The 19374-nt window shown below is 52.2% G+C and overlaps 4 protein-coding genes across 6 annotated transcripts in view; 2 read left to right on the forward strand and 2 right to left on the reverse strand.

Annotated features, from left to right (window-relative positions):
- Positions 1 to 19374, reverse strand: part of LOC135288526 (syntaxin-1B) — a 140508-nt gene that overhangs the window by 68892 nt on the left and 52242 nt on the right. The window contains exon 10 of one of the 2 annotated variants that reach the window (XM_064401910.1): positions 18158 to 18173. The exons of the other annotated variant lie outside the window; for it this stretch is intronic. The gene's annotated coding sequence lies outside the window, so the exon portion shown is untranslated. Of the gene's footprint in view, positions 1 to 18157; positions 18174 to 19374 lie in introns of those variants that run through there. 2 annotated transcript variants of the gene reach the window in all.
- Positions 1 to 19374, forward strand: part of LOC135288525 (SH2B adapter protein 1-like) — a 73470-nt gene that overhangs the window by 21162 nt on the left and 32934 nt on the right. Inside the window, exon 6 of one of the 2 annotated variants that reach the window (XM_064401907.1) lies at positions 504 to 570. In XM_064401907.1, the coding sequence (XP_064257977.1) occupies positions 504 to 570 (67 nt within the window). Of the gene's footprint in view, positions 1 to 503; positions 602 to 19374 lie in introns of those variants that run through there. The other variant, XM_064401906.1, reaches the window with a different exon arrangement.
- Positions 7314 to 15705, reverse strand: PRF1 (perforin 1). Its single transcript, XM_064401819.1, has 5 exons — positions 15424 to 15705; positions 14940 to 15256; positions 11651 to 12246; positions 8408 to 10318; positions 7314 to 8224 (listed from the first exon to the last, which is right to left on the reverse strand). The coding sequence occupies exons 1-5, from the start codon at positions 15703 to 15705 to the stop codon at positions 7779 to 7781; spliced, it is 3552 nt and encodes a 1183-aa protein (XP_064257889.1). The 3' UTR covers positions 7314 to 7778.
- On the forward strand, positions 13360 to 14171 carry LOC135288427 (DNA ligase 1-like). Its single transcript, XM_064401820.1, has 2 exons — positions 13360 to 13530; positions 13578 to 14171. Exons 1-2 carry the CDS (start codon positions 13360 to 13362, stop codon positions 14169 to 14171), a joined length of 765 nt encoding a protein of 254 aa, XP_064257890.1.

Below are 19374 nucleotides of genomic sequence, written 5' to 3' on the forward strand. Positions count from 1 at the left end.
TTCCTGGGCTGAATTTTGGGTTCAATTTCTTGATTTTTTTGGGATCAATTCCGGTATTTTTTGGGGTAAAATTTGGGGGTTTTTGGGCCAATTTCAGATTTTTTTGGGTTTCTGGGCTGAATTTTGGGTCAATTCCGGCATTTTTTGGGTCAGTTCTGGGATTTGTAGGGACAATTTAGGGATTTTTGGGGTCAATTCTGGATTTTTTTTTGGGTTTCGGGGCTGAATTTTGGGTTAATTTCTTGATTTTTTGGGTCAATTCCGGGATTTTTTGGGTAAAATTTGGGGTTTTTTGGGCCAATTTCACATTTTTTGGGGTTTCTGGGCTGAATTTTGGGCTGGATTTTGGGGTTTTTTGGGGTCTCTGGGCCGAAACTTGGGCTGATTTTGGGAATTTTTTTTCCTCATTTCTGGGCTGAATTTTGGGTCAATTCTGGGACATTTTGGGTCAATTCCGATTTTTTTTATTTATTTTTTTTAATTCCTCCCCTCCCCCCCCCCAGGTCGCTCCGGGAGCCGCTCGAGCATCGCCGACCCCTCCCCCACCCCCGCCCCTCCCCCACCCCCGGACTGACCCCCGCCCCCGCCCCTCCCCCACCCCCCCCCCAAAAAAAAAACACTACAAAAAAAAACGGGGGGGGGGAGGGGCGGGCCCCACCCCCCACCCCCCCCCGAGGTTTTATTTTTGTACCCCCGCCCCTCCCCCACCCCCATTTTGGGGGGATTTTGGAGAAAAACGGAAAAAAAGGAAAAAAAAAAATCAAAATTTTGGTGTCGTGGTCATTGGGGGGGAGGGGCGGGGGGGGGAGGGGCGGGGGGGGAGGGGTCCCGGGTGGGATTTTGGGGGGTTTACCCCAAATTTGGGGGGTTTTAATTCAAATTTTGGGGGTTTTAATCAAATTTTGGGATTTTTTTCCCCCCCATTTTTGACATTTTTTAATCCCAAATTTTTAGAATTTTTTTGATCCAAAATTTTTGGGGTTTTTTTATGCAAATTTGGGGATTTTTTTTTTTTTTCCGCATTTTTGGGATTTTTTTTAAATCCAATTTTTGGGATTTTTAAATTCAAATTTTGGAATTTTCCAATCCAAATTTTGGGATTTTTTTTTTTCCCTCAATTTTGGAAGTTTTTAATTCAAATTTTGGGATTTTTGATCCAAATTTTGGGATTTTTTTCCTCAAATTTTGGGGGTTTTAAATTGAAATTTTGGAATTTTTTATTCCAAATTTTGGGATTGTTTTAATCCAAATTTTGAGAATTTTTACCCCAATTTGGGGGGGTTTTACCCCCAATTTTTAAAGGGTTTTTTTTTTCCCCCTCAAATTATGGGTTTTTTAAAGTCAAATTTGGGGATTTTTTTATCCAAATTTTGGGAATTTTTTTCCTCGTTTTTGGGTTTTTTTTTTCATCAAATTTTGGGATTTTTAAAATCCAAATTTTGGGATTTCTTTCCCCCCCATTTTGAGGATTTTTTACCCCAATTTTGGGGGGGATTTTCCCTCAAGTTTTTAGGATTTTTTTTTACCCAAATTTTTGGGATTTTTTTCTCTATTTTTCTACTCCCCCCCCCCCCCCCAATTTTTGGGAGTTTTTTCAACTTTTGGGGGAATTTTCCCCATTTTTGGGTCCTTTAACCCCAATTTTGGGTTTTTTTTCCCAATTTCTCAGCCCCCAACCCCACAAATTTTTTTTTCTCTCCTTTTCCCTTTTTCGTGAACATTTTTTATTCCAAAAAATCCCCAAAATTCCCCCAAAATCTCCCAAAAATCTCCCAAAAAATCCCCCCAAAAATCCCAAATTTCCCACAAAAAATCCCAAAAAATTGCCCAAAATTTCCCCAAAATTACCCAAAAAAAACCCCAAATTTCCCCCAAATTTGCCCTATAAATCCCCAAATCTCCCAAAAATCCAAAAAACCTCTTAAATATCCCCAAAGTTCCCCAAAAATCCCAGAATTTCCCAAAATTTCCACTAAAAATCCCCAAAAAATCCCCAAAATCCCCCAAAATCCCCAAAATCCCCCAAAAATCCCCCAAAATCCGCACAAATTTTCCCCAAAATCCCCCCAAATTCCTCAAATTCCCCAAAGTGTCCCAAAAAATCCCAAAATTTCCCCTAAAACGTCCCAAAAATCTCCAAACCTCCCCAAACTTCCCCTCCCCCCCCCCCCCTCACCTCTCGCTCCCCTCTCTCCCCCCTCCCCCCTCCCGCCCCTCCCCCACCGCCCCCCGGAAGGTCCTCCAGCCCCTCCCCCACCTGCCCCGCGGCCACCGCGGCCACCAGCCCCTCCCCCACCCAAACCCCTCCCCCCACCCCAAGCCCCTCCCCCACCCCCGGCGCCGGCCCCGCCCACTCCCCCCCGGGCCCCTCCCCCCTCCCGCCCCTCCCCCAGCGCAGCCCCGCCCCCGCCGCGGCCACCAGGACCCCCCCGGCGGCCACCAGGGCCAGCGGCCACCCCGCGACCCCCCCCCGACCCCCCCGCTGACCCCCTCGGTGACCTCGGTGACCCCTGGGTGACCCCCAGTGGTCAGTTGGTCTGGGGTGGTCACTCCATCCCCAGTGGTCACTCGGTGGCCCTCAGTGGTCACTCGGCCTGGGGTGGTCACTCGGTGACCCCCCCGTGACCCCTGGGTGACCCTCGGTGGTCACTCCATCCCCAGTGGTCACTCGATGACCCCCGGTGGTCACTCGGTCCGGGGTGGTCACTCGGGGTCCCTCGGTGGTCACTCGGTGGCTCAAGGGGCTCGTGGTGGTCACTCGGAGCTCTGGGGCGGTCACTCGGCCCTCGGTGGTCACTCGGTGGCCCCCGGTGGTCAGTTGGAGGTCCGGGGTGGTCAGTTGGACCCCAGTGGTCACTCGGTATCCCCTGGTGGTCACCTGGTGGCCCAAGGGGTTCATGGTGGTCACTGGGGGTCACTCGGTGGCCCTCAGTGGTCACTCAGTGGTCAGATGGCCTGGGATGGTCACTGTGGTCACTCTGAGTCCCCAGTGGTCACTCCGTGTCCCTCAGTGGTCACTCAGTGGCCGAAAAGGTCCCCAGTGGTCACTCAGTGGTCTGGGGTGGTCACTCAGACCTCAGTGGTCACTTCGGTGGCCCAAGGAGCTCGTGGTGGTCACTGGGGTCACTCGGTGGCCCTCAGTGGTCACTCGGTGGCCCAAGGGGTCCCCAGTGGTCACTCCGTGTCCCTCAGTGGTCAGTTGGCCTGGGCTGGTCACTTGGTTCCCCTCTGTGGTCACTCTGTGTCCCCCAGTGGTCACTCTGTGGCCTGGGGTGGTCACTCAGACCCCAGTGGTCACTCGGTGGCCCTCGGTGGTCACTCTGTGGTCTGGGGTGGTCACTCGGTCCCCAGTGGTCACCTGGTGGCCCTCAGTGGTCACTCGGTGGCCCAAGGGTCCCCAGTGGTCAGTTGTCCCTCCGTGGTCACTGTGGTCACTCTGTGTCCCTCAGTGGTCACTGTGGTCACTCAGTGGTCACTCGGTCCCCAATGGTCACTCTGTGTCCCTCAGTGGTCACTCTCCCCCAGTGGTCAGTTAGTCCAGGGTGTCACTCACACCCCAGTGGTCACTCTGTGTCCTTCAGTGGTCACTGTGGTCACTCAGTGGTCACTCAGACCCCAGTGGTCACTCTGTGTCCCTCAGTGGTCACTCGGTGGCCCACAGGGTCCCCAGTGGTCACTTGGTGGTCTGGGGTGGTCACTCTGTGTCTCCCAGTGGTCAGTTAGTCCAGAGTGGTCACTCAGTCCCCAGTGGTCACTCTCCCCCAGTGGTCAGTTGGTCCAGGGTGGTCACTCAGACCCCAGTGGTCACTCTCTGTCCCTCCGTGGTCACTGTGGTCACTCTGTGTCCATCCGTGGTCACTCTGTGTCCCTCAGTGGTCACTCTGGTCCCCAGTGGTCACTGTGGTCACTCAGTGGCCCAAGGGGTCCCCAGTGGTCACCTGGTGGCCCTCAGTGGTCAGTTGTCCATCCGTGGTCACTCCGAGTCCCTCAGTGGTCACTCCGTGTCCATCGGTGGTCACTGTGGTCACTGTGGTCACTCTGAGCTCCCCAGTGGTCAGTTGTCCATCCGTGGTCACTCTGAGCTCCCCAGTGGTCAGTTGTCCATCCGTGGTCACTGTGGTCACTGTGGTCACTCCGTGTCCCTCGGTGGTCACTCTGAGCTCCCCAGTGGTCAGTTGTCCATCCGTGGTCACTGTGGTCACTGTGGTCACTCCGTGTCCCTCGGTGGTCAGTTTGTCCATCCGTGGTCAGTTGTCCATCGGTGGCCGTGGGGGGAGGGGCGGCGGCCGCCAGGAGGAGCCAAAGGGCCACGGGAGGGGGGGGGAGGGGCCCCATGGCCGGGGGCGCCTGGGGGAGGGGAGGGACCAAAAATTGACAAAATGGCCCCAAAAATCCCAAAATTTCCACCCAAAATCAGCAAAAATTGCCAAAATTCCACCCCCAAAAGACCCAAAAATTCCAAAATTCAACCAAAATTCCACCCAAAAATCCCCAAAATTTCCACCCAAAAATTCCCCAATTTTCCACCCAGAAATCCTTAAAAAATCCACCCAAAAACCCCAAAATTTCCACCCAAAATTCACCCAAAAAATCCCAAAATTTCCACCTCAAAATCCACCCAAAAATCCCAAAATTCACTCCAAAATTTCCACCCAAAATGCACCAAAAAAATCCCAAAATTTCCACCAAAAATCCTTAAAAAATCCACCAAAAATCCCAAAATTTCCATCCAAAATCCAGCCAAAAATACCAAAATTCACCCCAAAAAATCCCCAAAATTTCTACCCACAATCCACCCAAAATTCCCCAAAAATTTCTACCCAAAATCCGCCCAGAAAATCCCAAAATTTCCACCCAAAACCCCAAAATTTCTACCCAAAATCCCCCAAAAAATCCCAAAGTTTCCACCACAAAAATCCTAAAAAATCCCCCCCAAAAACGCCAAAATTTCCACTCAAATTCACCCAAAATCCTCCCAAAATTCTCCAGTTTTACCGAAATGCCCCAAAACTCCCCAAGTTTCCCCCCAAATCCCCCAAATTCCTCAAATTTCCCCCAAAATCCTCAAAATTTCCCCTGAATTCCCCCAAAATCCCCCAAACTTTCCCTAAATGACCCAAATTTACCCAAATCCCCCAAATTTCCCCCAAATTTCCCCCAAAATCCCCAAATTTTCTCCTGATTTCCCCCCAAAATCTCCCCCAAAGTTTCCCAAATTCACCAAAATCCTCCCAAAATTCTCCATTTTCCCCAAAATCCCCCAAAACTCCCCCAAGTTTACCCCCGAATGCCCCAAATCCTCAAATTTTCACCAAAATCCTCAAAATTTCCCCTGAATTCCCCCAAAATCTCCCCCAAAATCCCCAAATCCCCCAAATTTTCCCCCAAATTTGCCCAAAATCCCCGAATTTTCTCCTGATTTTCCCCAAAATACCTCAAAGTTTCCCAAATTCACCAAAATCCCCCAACTTCCCCCCAAAATCCTCAAATTTTCACCAAAATCCCCAAATTTCCACTGAATTTCCCCAAAATCTCCCCCAAAATCCCCAAAGTTTCCCTAAATGACCCAAAATCCCCCAAATTTCCCCGAAAATCCCCCCAAATCCTCCATTTTTCCCCAAATTCCCCAAAACTCCCCCAACTTTGCCCCCAAATCTCCCCAAAATCCTCAAATTTCCCCCAAATTTCCCCCGAATTCCCCCAAAATCTCCCCAAAATCCCCCAAAGTTTCCCCAAATCCCCCAAACTCCCCCGAATTTGCCCAAAATCCCCCGAATTCGCCCAAACCCCCACCTTCACCTCGGGCCGGGCGGAAGTGGCGGCGCCGGAAGCGCGGGGGGGGAGGGGCCCCCCAAAATCCCACAAACGGCCCCAAAACCACGCCCGGGGCGGGGGAGGGGAAAAACACAAAATCGCCCAAAATTAACCCAAAATCAACCAAAAAAACCCCAAATCCAACTGAAAAACCCCAAATCCCCAAATTCACCCCAAAAATCCCCCATAATCAACCCAAAAAACCCAACCCCCCCCAAATTCCCACCAAAATCCCCAAAATCCTCCAAATTCACCCCTAAAAAACCCAAAATCACCCAAAAAAGCCCAAAATCACCCCCAAAACCCCAAAATTACCCAAATTCACCCCAAAAATCACCCAAATTTCCCCCCAAATCCAACTGAAAAACCCCCAAATCCCCCCAAATTCACCCAAAAAAACCCCAAAATCCTCCAAAATCAACCCAAAACTCCAAAATAACCCAAATTCAACCCAAAATCCGACCCCAAAATCCCACAAACGGCCCCAAAACCACGCCCGGCGCTGGGGGAGGGGAAAAACACAAAATCGCCCAAAATTAACCCAAAATCAACCAAAAAAAACCCAAATCCAACTGAAAAACCCCAAAATCCCCCAAATTCACCCCAAAAATCATGAAAATTCACCCAAAAATCCCCCAAAATCAACCAAAAAAAAACCAAAATCACCCCAATTCACCCCAAAATAACCCAAATTCAGCCCAAAAACCCCAAAATCAACCAAAAAAACCCCAAAATCCCCAAATTCACCCCAAAAATCCCCCAAAATCAACCAAAAAACCCCCAAATCACCCCAAAATTACCCAAATTCAACCCAAAATCCCCCCAAATTCGCACTAAAAACCCCAAAACAGCCCAAAATCAACCCAAATTCACCCCCAAATCCTCCAAAATTAACCCAAAAATCACCGAAAATCAACCAAAAAACCCAAATTCACCCCAAAAATCACCCAAAATCAACCCCAAAGCCCCAAATTTCCCCCAAATCCAACTGGAAAATCCCAAAATCGCCCAAAAAACCCCAAAATCCTCTACAATCAACCCAAACCCCCCAAAATAACCCAAACTGACCCCAAAAATCCCCCAAATTCAACACAAAAAAAACCCAAAAAAATCCAAAAAAATTTTAAAAATCCCAAAAACCCCCCCGAAAATGTCAAAAAATTCCCCAAAAAACCCAAAAAAATCCCCCCACAACCCTAAAAAAAAAAATCCCCCAAAATCCCAAAAAAACCCCAAAAACCCCCCAAAATAAAAAAAAAACAAAAATCCCCCAAAAATCCCAAATAAATCCCAAAAAACCCAAAAAAATCTTTAAAAATCCCCAAAAAACCCCAAAAAATCCCCCCAAAAAAATCCCAAAAATCCCCCAAAAATCCCCAAAAAATCCCAAAAAATCCCCCCCAAAAATCCCTAAAAACCCCAAAAAAATTCCAAAAAAATCCCCAAAATCCCCTCCCAGTATAAACCAGTCCAAACCAGTCCGGCTCTGCTGCTCAAACATTTTTATTCCCCCCCAAATTTTCGGGGCCTTCATCATCTTCATCATCATCATCATCACCAAATTTGGACCAAATTTGGGTCAAAATTGGGTCAAATTTGGGTCAAATTTGGGGTTTTTTGGGTTTGCCTCAAAATCCCCTTTTGGGACCGTCCCAAAATGGGGAAAAATTGAAAATTTGGGGTTTTTGGGGCCTTCATCTTCATCATCTTCATCATCTTCATCACCATCATCTTCATCAAACTGGGACCGAAATTGGGTCAAAATTTGGGTCAAATTTGGGTCAAATTTGGGTCAAAATTGGGGTTTTTTGGGTTCGCCCCAAAATCCCCTTTTGGGACCTTCCCAAATTGGGGAAAATTTGGGGTTTTTGGGGCCTTCATCTTCATCATCTTCATCATCATCATCTTCATCATCATCATCATCATCATCACCAAAATTGGGTCAAATTTGGGTCAAAATTGGGTCAAAATTGGGGTTTTTTGGGTTCGTCCCAAAATCCCCTTTTGGGACCGTCCCAAAATTTCCCAAATTTGGGGTTTTTGGGGCCTTCATCTTCATCGTCTTCATCGCCAAACTGGGACCCAACTGGGCCAAACTGGGCGGGGTTTTGGGATTCGGGAATGGCCCAAATTGGGTCAAATTCGGGGTTTTTTGGGGCGTTTTCCTCCAGGTTCCAAAGGCGGCGAAATTCGGCGTCGCTGATTTCTTCCTCTTCATCCTCATCATCATCATCGTCATCGTCATCTGCATCAAACTGGGGCCAAACTGGGCCAAACTGGGAGCGTTTTTGGGGTCTTTCTTTGGGGTTTGGAGACCCCAAATTTGGGTGGGATTTGGGGTTTTTGGGACTTTCCCAAAATGGGCCAAATTTGGCTTTTTTTGGACCTTCATCTTCATCATCTTCATCATCTTCATCTTCATCGAACTGGGACCGAACTGGTCCAAACTGGGAGAGTTTTTGGGGTTCTGGAGACCCCAAATTTGGGTCGGATTTGGGGGTTTTGGGATTTTCCAATAATGTCCCAAATTTGGGGGTTTTGGGGCCTTCATCATCATCATCTTCTTCATCATCATCATCATCATTTTCATCACCCTCAAACTGGGACTGAACTGGGCCAAACTGGGAGCGTTTTTGGGGTCTCTCTTGGGGTTTTGGCGACCCCAAATTTGGGTCGGATTTGGCATTTTTCGGATCATCTTCTGGAACCTCCGAAATGGGGCCAGATTTGGGGTTTTTGGGGGTCTTAGGACCTTCATCTTCATCATCTTCATCACCCTCAAACTGGGACTGAACTGGTCCAAACTGGGAGAGTTTTTGGGCTCTTTCTTGATGTTTTGATGACCCCAAATTTGGGTCGGATTTGGGGTTTTGGGGATCGTCTTCTCTAACCTCCAAAAATGACCCAAATTTGGGTTTTTCAGCTTTTTTTGGACCTTCATCTTCATCATCTTCATCACCCTCAAACTGGGGCCGAACTGGTCCAAACTGGGGCCGTTCCTGATGTGTTTGTGACCCCAAATTTGGGTCGGATTTGGCATTTTTGGGATTTTTCCAAATGGGGCCAAATTTGGGGGTTTTGGGGTTTTTCTGGCCTTCATCTTCATCATCTTCATCACCCTCAAACTGGGACCGAACTGGTCCAAACTGGGACCGAACTGGGCCAGACTGGGAGCGTTTTTGGGCTTCTGGAGACCCCAAATTTGGGTCGGATTTGGGGTTTTGGGGATCGTCTTCTGTAACCTCCAAAATGGGGCCAAATTTGGGTTTTTTGGGGCCTTCATCTTCATCATCTTCATCCCCAAACTGGGACTGAACTGGTCCAAACTGGGAGAGTTTTTGGGCTCTTTCTTGGCTTTTTGACGACCCCAAATTTGGGTCAGATTTGGCATTTTTCGGATCATCTTCTGGAACCTCCGAAATGGGGCCAAATTTGGGTTTTTTGGGGCCTTCATCTTCATCATCTTCATCACCTTCATCATCCTCAAAGTGGGACCGAACTGGTCCAAACTGGGAGAGTTTTTGGGCTCTTTCTTGGCGTTTTGATGACCCCAAATTTGGTTGGGATTTGGCATTTTTCGGATCATCTTCTGCAACCTCCGAAATGGGGCCAAATTTGGGTTTTTTGGGGCCTTCATCTTCATCATCTTCATCACCCTCAAACTGGGACCGAACTGGGCCAAACTGGGAGAGTTTTTGGGCTCTTTCTTGATGTTTTGATGACCCCAATTTTGGGCGGGATTTGGGATTTTCGGAACCTGCCGGAACCTCCCAAAACCTGTGCAAAACCCTCAAATCTTCCTCATCTTCATCTTCATCATCCTCATCCTCCTCCTCCACGAACTTCGCCCAATCAGAGCCCTCGGGCGGCCACGGCGCCCCGCCCCCCAGCCCCGCCCCGCCCGGGGGCGCGGCCGGCCGGTAATCGTGGCAGAGCGGCCCGGCCAGGCTCGGGCCGCACCGAGCGGTCACTCCGAAGTCCAGCCGTCCACTCCCCGCGAAGCACGACCTCTCCGGCCACTCGCCGGCGGTCAGCGGCCACCGGCACGTCCCCAGGTGGTCATCGTCCCAGCCGTGGTCTTCGTCCCACACCTGCAGCTCCAGGTGGGCGTCCGGCCGCAGCCGCACCTGGCCGAGCTCCAGCCGCTGACCCCAGAGTGGACGCTCGCTGTTCCAGGCCGTGGCGGTCCGAGCGCGGCGGTCGGCGAAGATGACCCACACGTAGGCGTCCGTGGGGGTCAGCGGGTCGCCGCGCCAGCCGCGGCCGGCCACGATGCGGACGGAGAGGTGGGCGAGGCCGCGGTGGGCGGGGCAGCACGGGGAGCCGCCCAGGGGGAGGGGCCAGGGCGAGCAGGCGCAGTGGCACGGGTGGGGGGGAGGGGAGCCAGGGGAGGGGTCAGCGGGGTCAGCTCGGGGGTCACCGAGGTCAGCGGGGTCAGCTCGGGGGTCACCGAGGTCAGCGGGGTCATCTTGGTGGTTGGAGGAAAGGTCAGCACGGACGGCACCTGGAAGGGTCAGCGGAGTGGTCAGTGGTGTGGTCATTGGAGTGGTCATCATGGTGGTCATTGGAGTGGTCAGTGGAGTGGTCAGTGGAGTGGTCAGTGGAGTGGTCAGTGCTGTGGTCAGCAGTGTGGTCAGCAAGGTGGTCAGTGCTGTGGTCAGTGGTGTGGTTATTGGAGTGGTCATCGTGGTGGTCATTGGAGTGGTCAGTGGAGTGGTCAGTGGAGTGGTCAGCAAGGTGACCACTGCCCTTCCCACTCCCCTCCCCACCCCACTGACCACTCCACTGTCCATTCCCCACCCCACTCCCCACCCCACTGACCATCAGGATGACCACTCCCCACTCCACTGACCACTCCCCTTTCCCACCCCACTGCCCATCAAGATGACCACTGACCACCCCACTTCCCACCCCACTGACCACTCCAGTGACCACTGCACTGACCACTGACCACCCCACTGACCACTGACCACCACACTGACCACTCTCCACCACACTGACCACTCCCTCCCCACTGCACTGACCACTCCACTGACCACTGACCACCCCACTGCCCATCAGGATGACCATCGCACTGCCCACTCCCCTTCTCGCTCCACTGACCACTCCCTCCCACCCCACTGACCATCAGGATGACCACTACACTGACCACCCCATTGTCCACTCCCCACCCCACTGCCCATCAGGATGACCACTGCCCACCCCACTGACCACTGCCCACCCTCCCCACCGCACTGACCACTGCACTGACCACTGCACTGACCACTCCCCTTTCCCACCCCACTGCCCATCAGGATGACCGCTGCCCTCCCCACTGACCACTTCCCACCCCACTGCCCATCAGGATGACCCCACTGCCCATCCCACTGACCGCTGCCCTCCCCACTGACCACTGCCCACCCCACTTCCCACCCCACTGACCACTCCAGTGACCACTCCACTGACCACTGACCACCCCACTGCCCATCAGGATGACCACTGCCCACCCCACTGACCACTGCACTGACCACCCCACTGCCCATCAGGATGACCACTGCCCACCCCACTGACCACTGCACTGACCACCCCACTGCCCATCAGGATGACCACTGCCCACCCCACTGACCACTGACCACCCCACTGACCACTGACCACCCCACTGCCCATCAGGATGACCACCCCACTGACCACTGCCCACCCCACTGCCCATCAGGATGACCCCACTGCCCATCCCACTGACCGCTGCCCTCCCCACTGACCACTGCCCACCCTCCCCACCGCACTGACCACTGCACTGACCACTGCCCACCCCACTGCCCATCAGGATGACCCCACTGACCACTCCCGCCGCACTGACCGCTGGCCGCGCCGCGTCCGGCACAGCTGCAGTTGACCCTCAGCGCTTTGGCCGCCACGTAGCTGCGCACGGCCGCCCGCAGCGCCCGGCGCCGGGGGTCAGCGGCCGGCAGCAGGGCGTGCAGCGGCCAGAGGTCAGCCTCCACCACGGCCGGAGCGTCCGGCACGCTCTTGAGCCAGCGCGAGAAATCCTCCGGCCGCCCGAAGGCCAGGTCGCCGTCGCGGTCAGCGCCTCCGTCCACCTCCAGCAGCCGCTGGCCGAAGAACTCGCCGAAGGTCACGTTGCCCTCGGTGGCCGCCCGCGCCGTCCGGCAGGCGGCCGCGGCCGCGCTGACCGCCCCGAAGGTCAGCTCGGTCCGCAGGCAGTCGGACGCCTCCTGCGCCCCCACTCCGGCCATGGCGGCGCGGCAGAGCCGGACGGCGGTCAGCGTCCGGAGGCGGCCGCCCAGGCGCGCTGACCGCACGGCGTGGGTGCCGAAGGTGGACACCAGCTCGGCGTAGGCCGCGGCCGTGGCCGGAGTGAAGCGCGGCGGGAGGGAGCGGACGGCGCGGGCGAAGGAGGGGGAGGGGCGGGCCGAGCCGGGGTCCAGCCAGGTCCTGGGGGGGGCAAGAGGTCAGTGTGAGAGTGGTCACTCTGGAGTGGTCACTTTGGGGCAGTGGTCACTTCAGAGTGGTCACTTAAGGACTGGTCACTTTGATGGCACTGGTCACTCTGGCACTGGTCACTTTGGGGCAGTGGTCACTTTGGAGTGGTCACTCTGGAGTGGTCACTTTGGGAGTGGTCACTCTGGAGTGGTCACTTTGTCACTGGTCACTTTGGTAATGGTCACTTTAGAGTGGTCACTTTGGTAATGGTCACTCTGGAGTGGTCACTTTGGGAGTGGTCACTTTAGAGTGGTCACTTTGGGAGTGGTCACTTTGGGAGTGGTCACTTTGGGAGTGGTCACTTTGGTAATGGTCACTTTGGGAGTGGTCACTTTGGGAGTGGTCACTTTAGAGTGGTCACTTTGGGAGTGGTCACTTTGGGAGTGGTCACTCGGGAGTGGTCACTCTGGTAGTGGTCACTTTGGGACTGGTCACTTTGGGAGTGGTCACTCTGGGAATGGTCACTTCAGAGTGGTCACTTTGGGAGTGGTCACTTTGTCACTGGTCACTTTGGGAGTGGTCACTTTAGAGTGGTCACTTTGGGAGTGGTCACTCGGGAGTGGTCACTTTGGGAGTGGTCACTTTAGAGTGGTCACTTTGGTAATGGTCACTCTGGAGTGGTCATTTTGGGAGTGGTCACTTTGGGACTGGTCAGTTTGGAGTGGTCACTCTGGCACTGGTCACTCTGGAAGTGGTCACTTGGAGTGGTCACTTTGGGAATGGTCACTCTGGCAGGGCAGTGGTCACTGTCAGCGGTCACTTTGGCAGTGGTCACTTTGGGAATGGTCACTTTGGCAGTGGTCAGCTTGGTGGAGTGGTCACTTTGAGAGCGGTCACTCTGTCCCTGGTCACTCTGCAGTGGTCACTCTGTCCCTGGTCACTCTGGCCGGGCAGCGGTCACTCCGTGTTCCTGCTCACTCTGGCAGTGGTCAGTCAGTGTCAGTGGTCACTCTGTTGGTCACTCTGGGGCTGGGACCCCGCTGCCACCACCCCGGGGACAGCCCCGCCCACCCGCACGGCCCCGCCCACCCAGACACAGGCCCCGCCCACCCCGAGGATGAGGAGATGGAGATGAGGATGAAGATGAAGAACATGGAGACAAAGATGGAGAAGATGGAAATGACGAGCAAGAGAAAGATGAAGACGAAGATGGAGCTGAAGATGAGGATGAAGATGATGAAGAAGATCAAGATAATGAAGAGGATTAGGATGATGAAGATAAAGATGAAGATGAAGGTGAAGATGGTGAAGATGAAGATGATGATGAAGATGAAGAACCTGAGGAAGATGAGAATGAAGACAAAGATGGGGAAAATGAAGAAGATGAAAACGAAGACCAAGACAAAGATGAAACTGAAGATGAAAATGGAGCTGAAAATAAAGATGGAGGTGATGAAGATGAAGATGATGAGGATGATGAAGATGATGAAGATGAAGAACCTGAGGAACATCAACATAAAGTCGAAGACAAAGATGGAGAACATGGAAATGAAGACCAAGACAGAGACGAAACTGAAAATAAAGATGAAGATGAAGATGAAGATGAAGATGAAGATGAAGATGAAGATGAAGACGAAGATGAAGATGATGAAGACAATGAAGATGAGGATGATGAAGATGAAGAACCTGAGGAACATGAACATGAAGTCGAAGACAAAGATGGAAACGAAGACCAAGACAGAGACGGAACTGAAAATAAAGATGAAGATGAAGATGAAGATGAAGATGAAGATGAAGATATGAAGATGAAGATGAAGATGAACATGGAGATGGAGAAAAAGATGGAGAACATGGAAATGAAGACCAAGACAGAGACGAAACTGAAAATAAAGATGAAGATGAAGATGAAGATGAAGATGAAATCAAGATCAGGATAATGAAGATGATGAAGATGAGGATGATGAAGATGAAGAACCTGAGGAACATGAACATGAAGTCGAAGACCAAGATGGAAACGAAGACCAAGACAGAGACGAAACTGAAAATAAAGATGAAGATGAAGATGAAGATGAAGATGAAGATGAAGATGAAGATGAAGATGAAGATGAAATCAAGATCAGGATAATGAAGATGATGAAGATGAGGATGATGAAGATGAAGAACCTGAGGAACATGAACATGAAGTCGAAGACCAAGATGGAAACGAAGACCAAGACAGAGACAAAACTGAAAATGAAGATGAAGACAAAGATGAGGATCAGGATGAAGATGAAAGTGATGATGAAGATGAAGATAAAGATGAAGATGAAGATGAAGACAATGAAGATGAGGATGATGAAGATGAGGATGAGGATGATGAAGATGAAGAACCTGAGGAACATCAACATAAAGTCGAAGACAAAGATGGAGAACATGGAAATGAAGACCAAGAGAAAGACGGAGCTGAAGATAAAGATGAAGATGAAGACAAAGATGAGGATGATGAAGATGATGAAGATGAAGATAAAGATAAAGATGAAGATGAAGAATATGAAAGTGAAGAACCTGAGGAAGATGAAGATGAAGATGAACATGGAGATGGAGAAGATGAAGAACATGGAAATGGAGACCGAGACAAACATGGAGATGAAGACAAAGATGGAGACGGAGACAAAGATGAGGATGATGATGATGAGGATGACGAAGATGGAGATGAAGGCACCGACCAGTAGAAGACGCAGCGGATCTGCTGCCAGCTGAGCGCGCTCCGGTCCTGCCGCTGCCAGCGCAGCCCCTCCTGGGCCAGCCGGGACTGGGACCCCGCTGCCACCACCCCGGCGCCCCCGCGCCCCCAGCCCACCCCCAGGCGCCACCCGGCCGTCACCGCCGTCCCCACCGCCGTCCCCACCGCGCCCGCGCCCGCCGCCACGCGCGACTGGCGGTGGCAGCGGCGGCCGGAGCGCCAGCCGCCCACGGCCGCGGGGACGCGCACGGGGGACGAGGGGCGCAGGGCGTCGGGGCACAGCGCGCAGCGGGGGGCGGCCTTGGGGACACCCTTGGGACCTCTGGGGACACCCTTGGGACCTCTGGGGACACCCTTGGGACCTCTGTGATCTCTGGGACCTCTGGGGACACCATTGGGGACACCCCTGGGACCTTTGGGGACACCTTTGGGGACATCTTTGGGACCTTTGACACCTTTGGGGTCACCTCTGGGACCTTTGGGGACATCTTTGGCACCCTTGAGGACACCTTCCGGGTCATCTTTGTCACCTCTGTCACCTCTGTGACCTCTGGGGACACCAGGGCCACCTCTGGGGTCACCTTTGGGGACACCAGGGTCACCTTGGTCACCTCTGTCACCTCTGGGATCATCTTTGTCACCTTTGGGGTCACCTTTGTCACCTCTGGCACCTCTGGGGACACCTTTGGGGACACCTCTGTCACCTTTGGGGTCACCATTGTCATCTCTGGGGACATCAGGGCCACCATGGTCACTGTCACTCCAGGTGCCACCTTGGCCACCATTGTCATTGTCACCATCATCACCCAAAGTGCCACCAGGGCCACCACTGTCCTCATCCTTCCAGCTGTCCCTGGTGTCCCCCGGGCCACCCCAAGTGCCACCAGGGCCACCATGGTCACCTCCATTGTCACCATCGTCATCCCAGGTGCCACCATGGCCACCATGGTCACCTTCACCCCAGGTGCCACCATCGTCCCCATTGTCCCTGGTGACCCCATTGTCCCCAGGACCATCCCAAGTGCCCCCAGGGCCACCAGGGCCACCTCCATTGTCACCATCGTCATCCCAGGTGCCACCAGGGCCACCAGGGCCACCATGGTCACCTCCATTGTCACCATCGTCATCCCAAGTGCCACCAGGGCCATCCCTAAAGCCACCAGTGCCACCAGGGCCACCATGGTCAGTGTCAACCCAAGTGCCACCATGGTCACCTTCACCCCAGGTGTCCCCATTGTCCCCAGGGCCATCCCAAGTGTCCCCAGGGCCACCATGGTCACCTCCATTGTCACCATCGTCATCCCAAGTGCCACCAAGGCCACCAGGGCCACCTCCATTGTCCCCAGGGCCATCCCAAGTGTCCCCAGGGCCATCATGGTCAGTGTCACTCCAAGTGCCACCATGGTCACCTTCACCCCAGGTGTCCCCATTGTCCCCAGGACCATCCCAAGTGCCACCAGGGCCACCAGGGCCACCATGGTCACCTTCACCCCAGGTGCCACCATCGTCCCCGGTGTCCCCATGGTCCCAGGTGTCCCTGGTGTCCCCAGGACCATCCCAAGTGCCACCAGGGCCACCACGGCCACCTCCATTGTCGCCATCGTCATCCCAAGTGCCACCAGGGCCATCCCAGGTGTCCCCAGGGCCACCAAGGCCACCATGGCCACCTTCACCCCAGGTGTCCCCGGTGTCCCCACGGTCCCAGGTGCCACCATCGTCCCCCCAGGTGTCCGGGGTGTCCCAGGTGTCCCCCGGGGTGTCCCCCCAGGTGTCCCCCGGGGTGTCCCCGAGGTCGAGCACGCGTGCCGCGGCCATGGCCATGGTGGTGACGTCGAAGCCGCGGCCGAGCGCGGCCAGGCCGGGGGCGGGGCGGGCGCGGGCGCAGGGGGCGCCGCGGGCGGGGCGACACTCGGGGGGCCAGGGGACACCGGGGGGGACAACGGCCAGGAGGAGGAGCAGGAGCGGTGGTGGCACCTGTGGGGACAGATTGGGGACGTTTTAGGGACAAATTTGGGATTTTTGGGGACTTTTTGTGACATTTTTGGACCATTTTTTGGGATTTTTTGTCCATTTTTTGGGATTTTGTGGCATTTTGGGGCCATTTTGTGACATTTTTGGATCTTTTTTGGGGATTTTGGGACATTTTAGGGCCATTTTTGGAGATTTGGGGACATTTTTGTGCCATTTTTGGGATTTTGGGGACATTTTGGTGACATTTGGGGCCATTTTTGGGATTTTTCGGCCATTTTGGGACATTTTGGGGCCATTTTTGGGGAATTTTGGGACATTTTAGGGCCATTTTGGGACATTTTGGGGCCATTTTGTGACATTTTCGCGCCATTTTTGGAGATTTTGGGACATTTTGGGGCCATTTTTGGGGATTTTGGGACTTTTGGGGCCATTTTGTGACATTTTGCAGCCATTTTTTGGGGTTTTTTGGCCATTTTGGGGCCATTTTTGGGATTTTGTGACATTTTTGGGCCATTTTTGGGGTTTTGGGACATTTTGGGGACATTTTGGACACATTTCAGGGGGGTTTGGGGACATTTTGGGGACAATTCAGGAGATATTGGTTGATTTCGGACATTTTAGGGAGATTTTGTGACATCTTGGGGCCATTTTGCGACATTTTTTTACCATTTTTTGGGATTTCTTGTCCATTTTGGGGGATTTAGTGACATTTTGGGGACAAATTTGGGGATTTGGGGACATTTTTGGGGATTTTGTGACATTTTGGGGCCATTTTTTGGGATTTTTTGGCCATTTCGGGGCCGTTTTTGGGGATTTGAGGACAATTTGAGGGGATTTTGGGGACAAATATGGGATTTCTGGGGACAAATTTGGGATTTTTGGGGTGGTTTGGGGACATTTTTGGGACTTTTGGGGACATTTTAGGGACAGTTCTGGAGATTTGGGGACGTTTTGGGGACAAATTCGGGATTTTTGGGAACATTTCAGGGGGATTTGGGGACAATTCAGGAGATTTTGGGACATCTTTGAGACATTTTGGGGCCATTTTGGGGCCATTTTTGGGTCATTTTGTGACATTTTGGGGCCGTTCTGGGGGATTTTGGGTCATTTTTGGGTCATTTTGTGACATTTTCGGGTGCAGAGGATGTGGCCGGGGGTGGGGGAGGGGCGGGGACACCTCGGGGACATTTTGGGGGTGACACAGGAAGGGGGGGGAGGGGAGGTGACAACGGGGGGGGGAGGGGCGGGGCCCCAAAATCCCCAAAAATGGCCCCAAAATGCACCAAAAATCCCCAAATATTCCAAATTTTTACCCCAAAATCTCCCCCCAAAGTCCCGAATCCCCCCGAAATTTCCCCAAAATTCCCCATTTTCCCCCCAAATATCTCGAAATTTCCCTCCCAAAACTCCAAAATTCCTCCCAAATTCCCCCAAATTTCCCCAAAATTCCAAACCCCCCAATTCCCTCCCCAAATTTTCCCGATTTTACCCCAAAATCTCCCCAAAATCCCCAAATTTCTCTAAAAATCCCCCAAATTTTTCCTCAAATTCCCCAAAATCCCCAAATTTCCCCCCCGATTTCCCCAAATTCCCCAATTTTTTGCCCCAAATTTCCCCCCAAAGTTCCCAAAATTTTCCTCAAAATCTCCCCAAAATTTCCTCAAATTCCCCAAAATCCCCCAAATTCCCCCCAAATTTCCCCAAAATCCCTAAATTTCTCCTCAAATCCCCCAAATTTTCCCCAAAATCCTCAATTTTCACCCCAAATTTCCCCAAAATCCCCAATTTTCACCCCAAAATCCCCCAAATTTCCCAATTTTCGCCCCAAATTTCCCCCCAAATCCCCAAATTTCTCCCCAAATTTTCCTAAAATCTCCAATTTTCACCTCAAAATCCCCAAATTTCCCCAAAATCCCCGTTTTTCCCCCCAAATTTCCCCTCTCACCATCTCGGCTTCACCGCGGGCAGGATGCGGCCTGGCCACGCCCCCTTCCCCTTAAGCCCCGCCCCTTCCCTTTAAACCCCGCCCCTTCCTTTAAGCCCCGCCCCTTTCCCGGGCCGGGGGCAAAAATTGGGGCAAAAATTGGAGATTTTGGGGCGGATTTTGGCGGGAATTTCGGGATTTTGGAGATTTTTGGACTTTTTTGGCTTTTTTTTTCCACTTGTAGGGGATTTTTTGGGGGATTTTTATTTATTTTTGGGGTTTTTTTTTAATTTTTGGTGATTTTTGTGGAGTTTTTGGGGAATTTTTTTTAATTTTTGGGGGATTTTTTGGAGATTTTTTCCGGTGATTTTTTTGAGAATTTTCTTTTGGGAATTTTGGGGATTTTTCTTAATTTTGGGGAATTTTTGGGGGGATTTTTTTTTGGAATTTTGGGGGATTCTTTTGGAAATTTTTTCTTAATTTTTGCGTATTTTTTTAGAATTTTTTTAGGAATTTTTTTTTT

The sequence above is a fragment of the Passer domesticus genome, chromosome 33 (assembly GCF_036417665.1).
Source record: "Passer domesticus isolate bPasDom1 chromosome 33, bPasDom1.hap1, whole genome shotgun sequence".
Lineage (NCBI taxonomy): Eukaryota > Metazoa > Chordata > Aves > Passeriformes > Passeridae > Passer > Passer domesticus.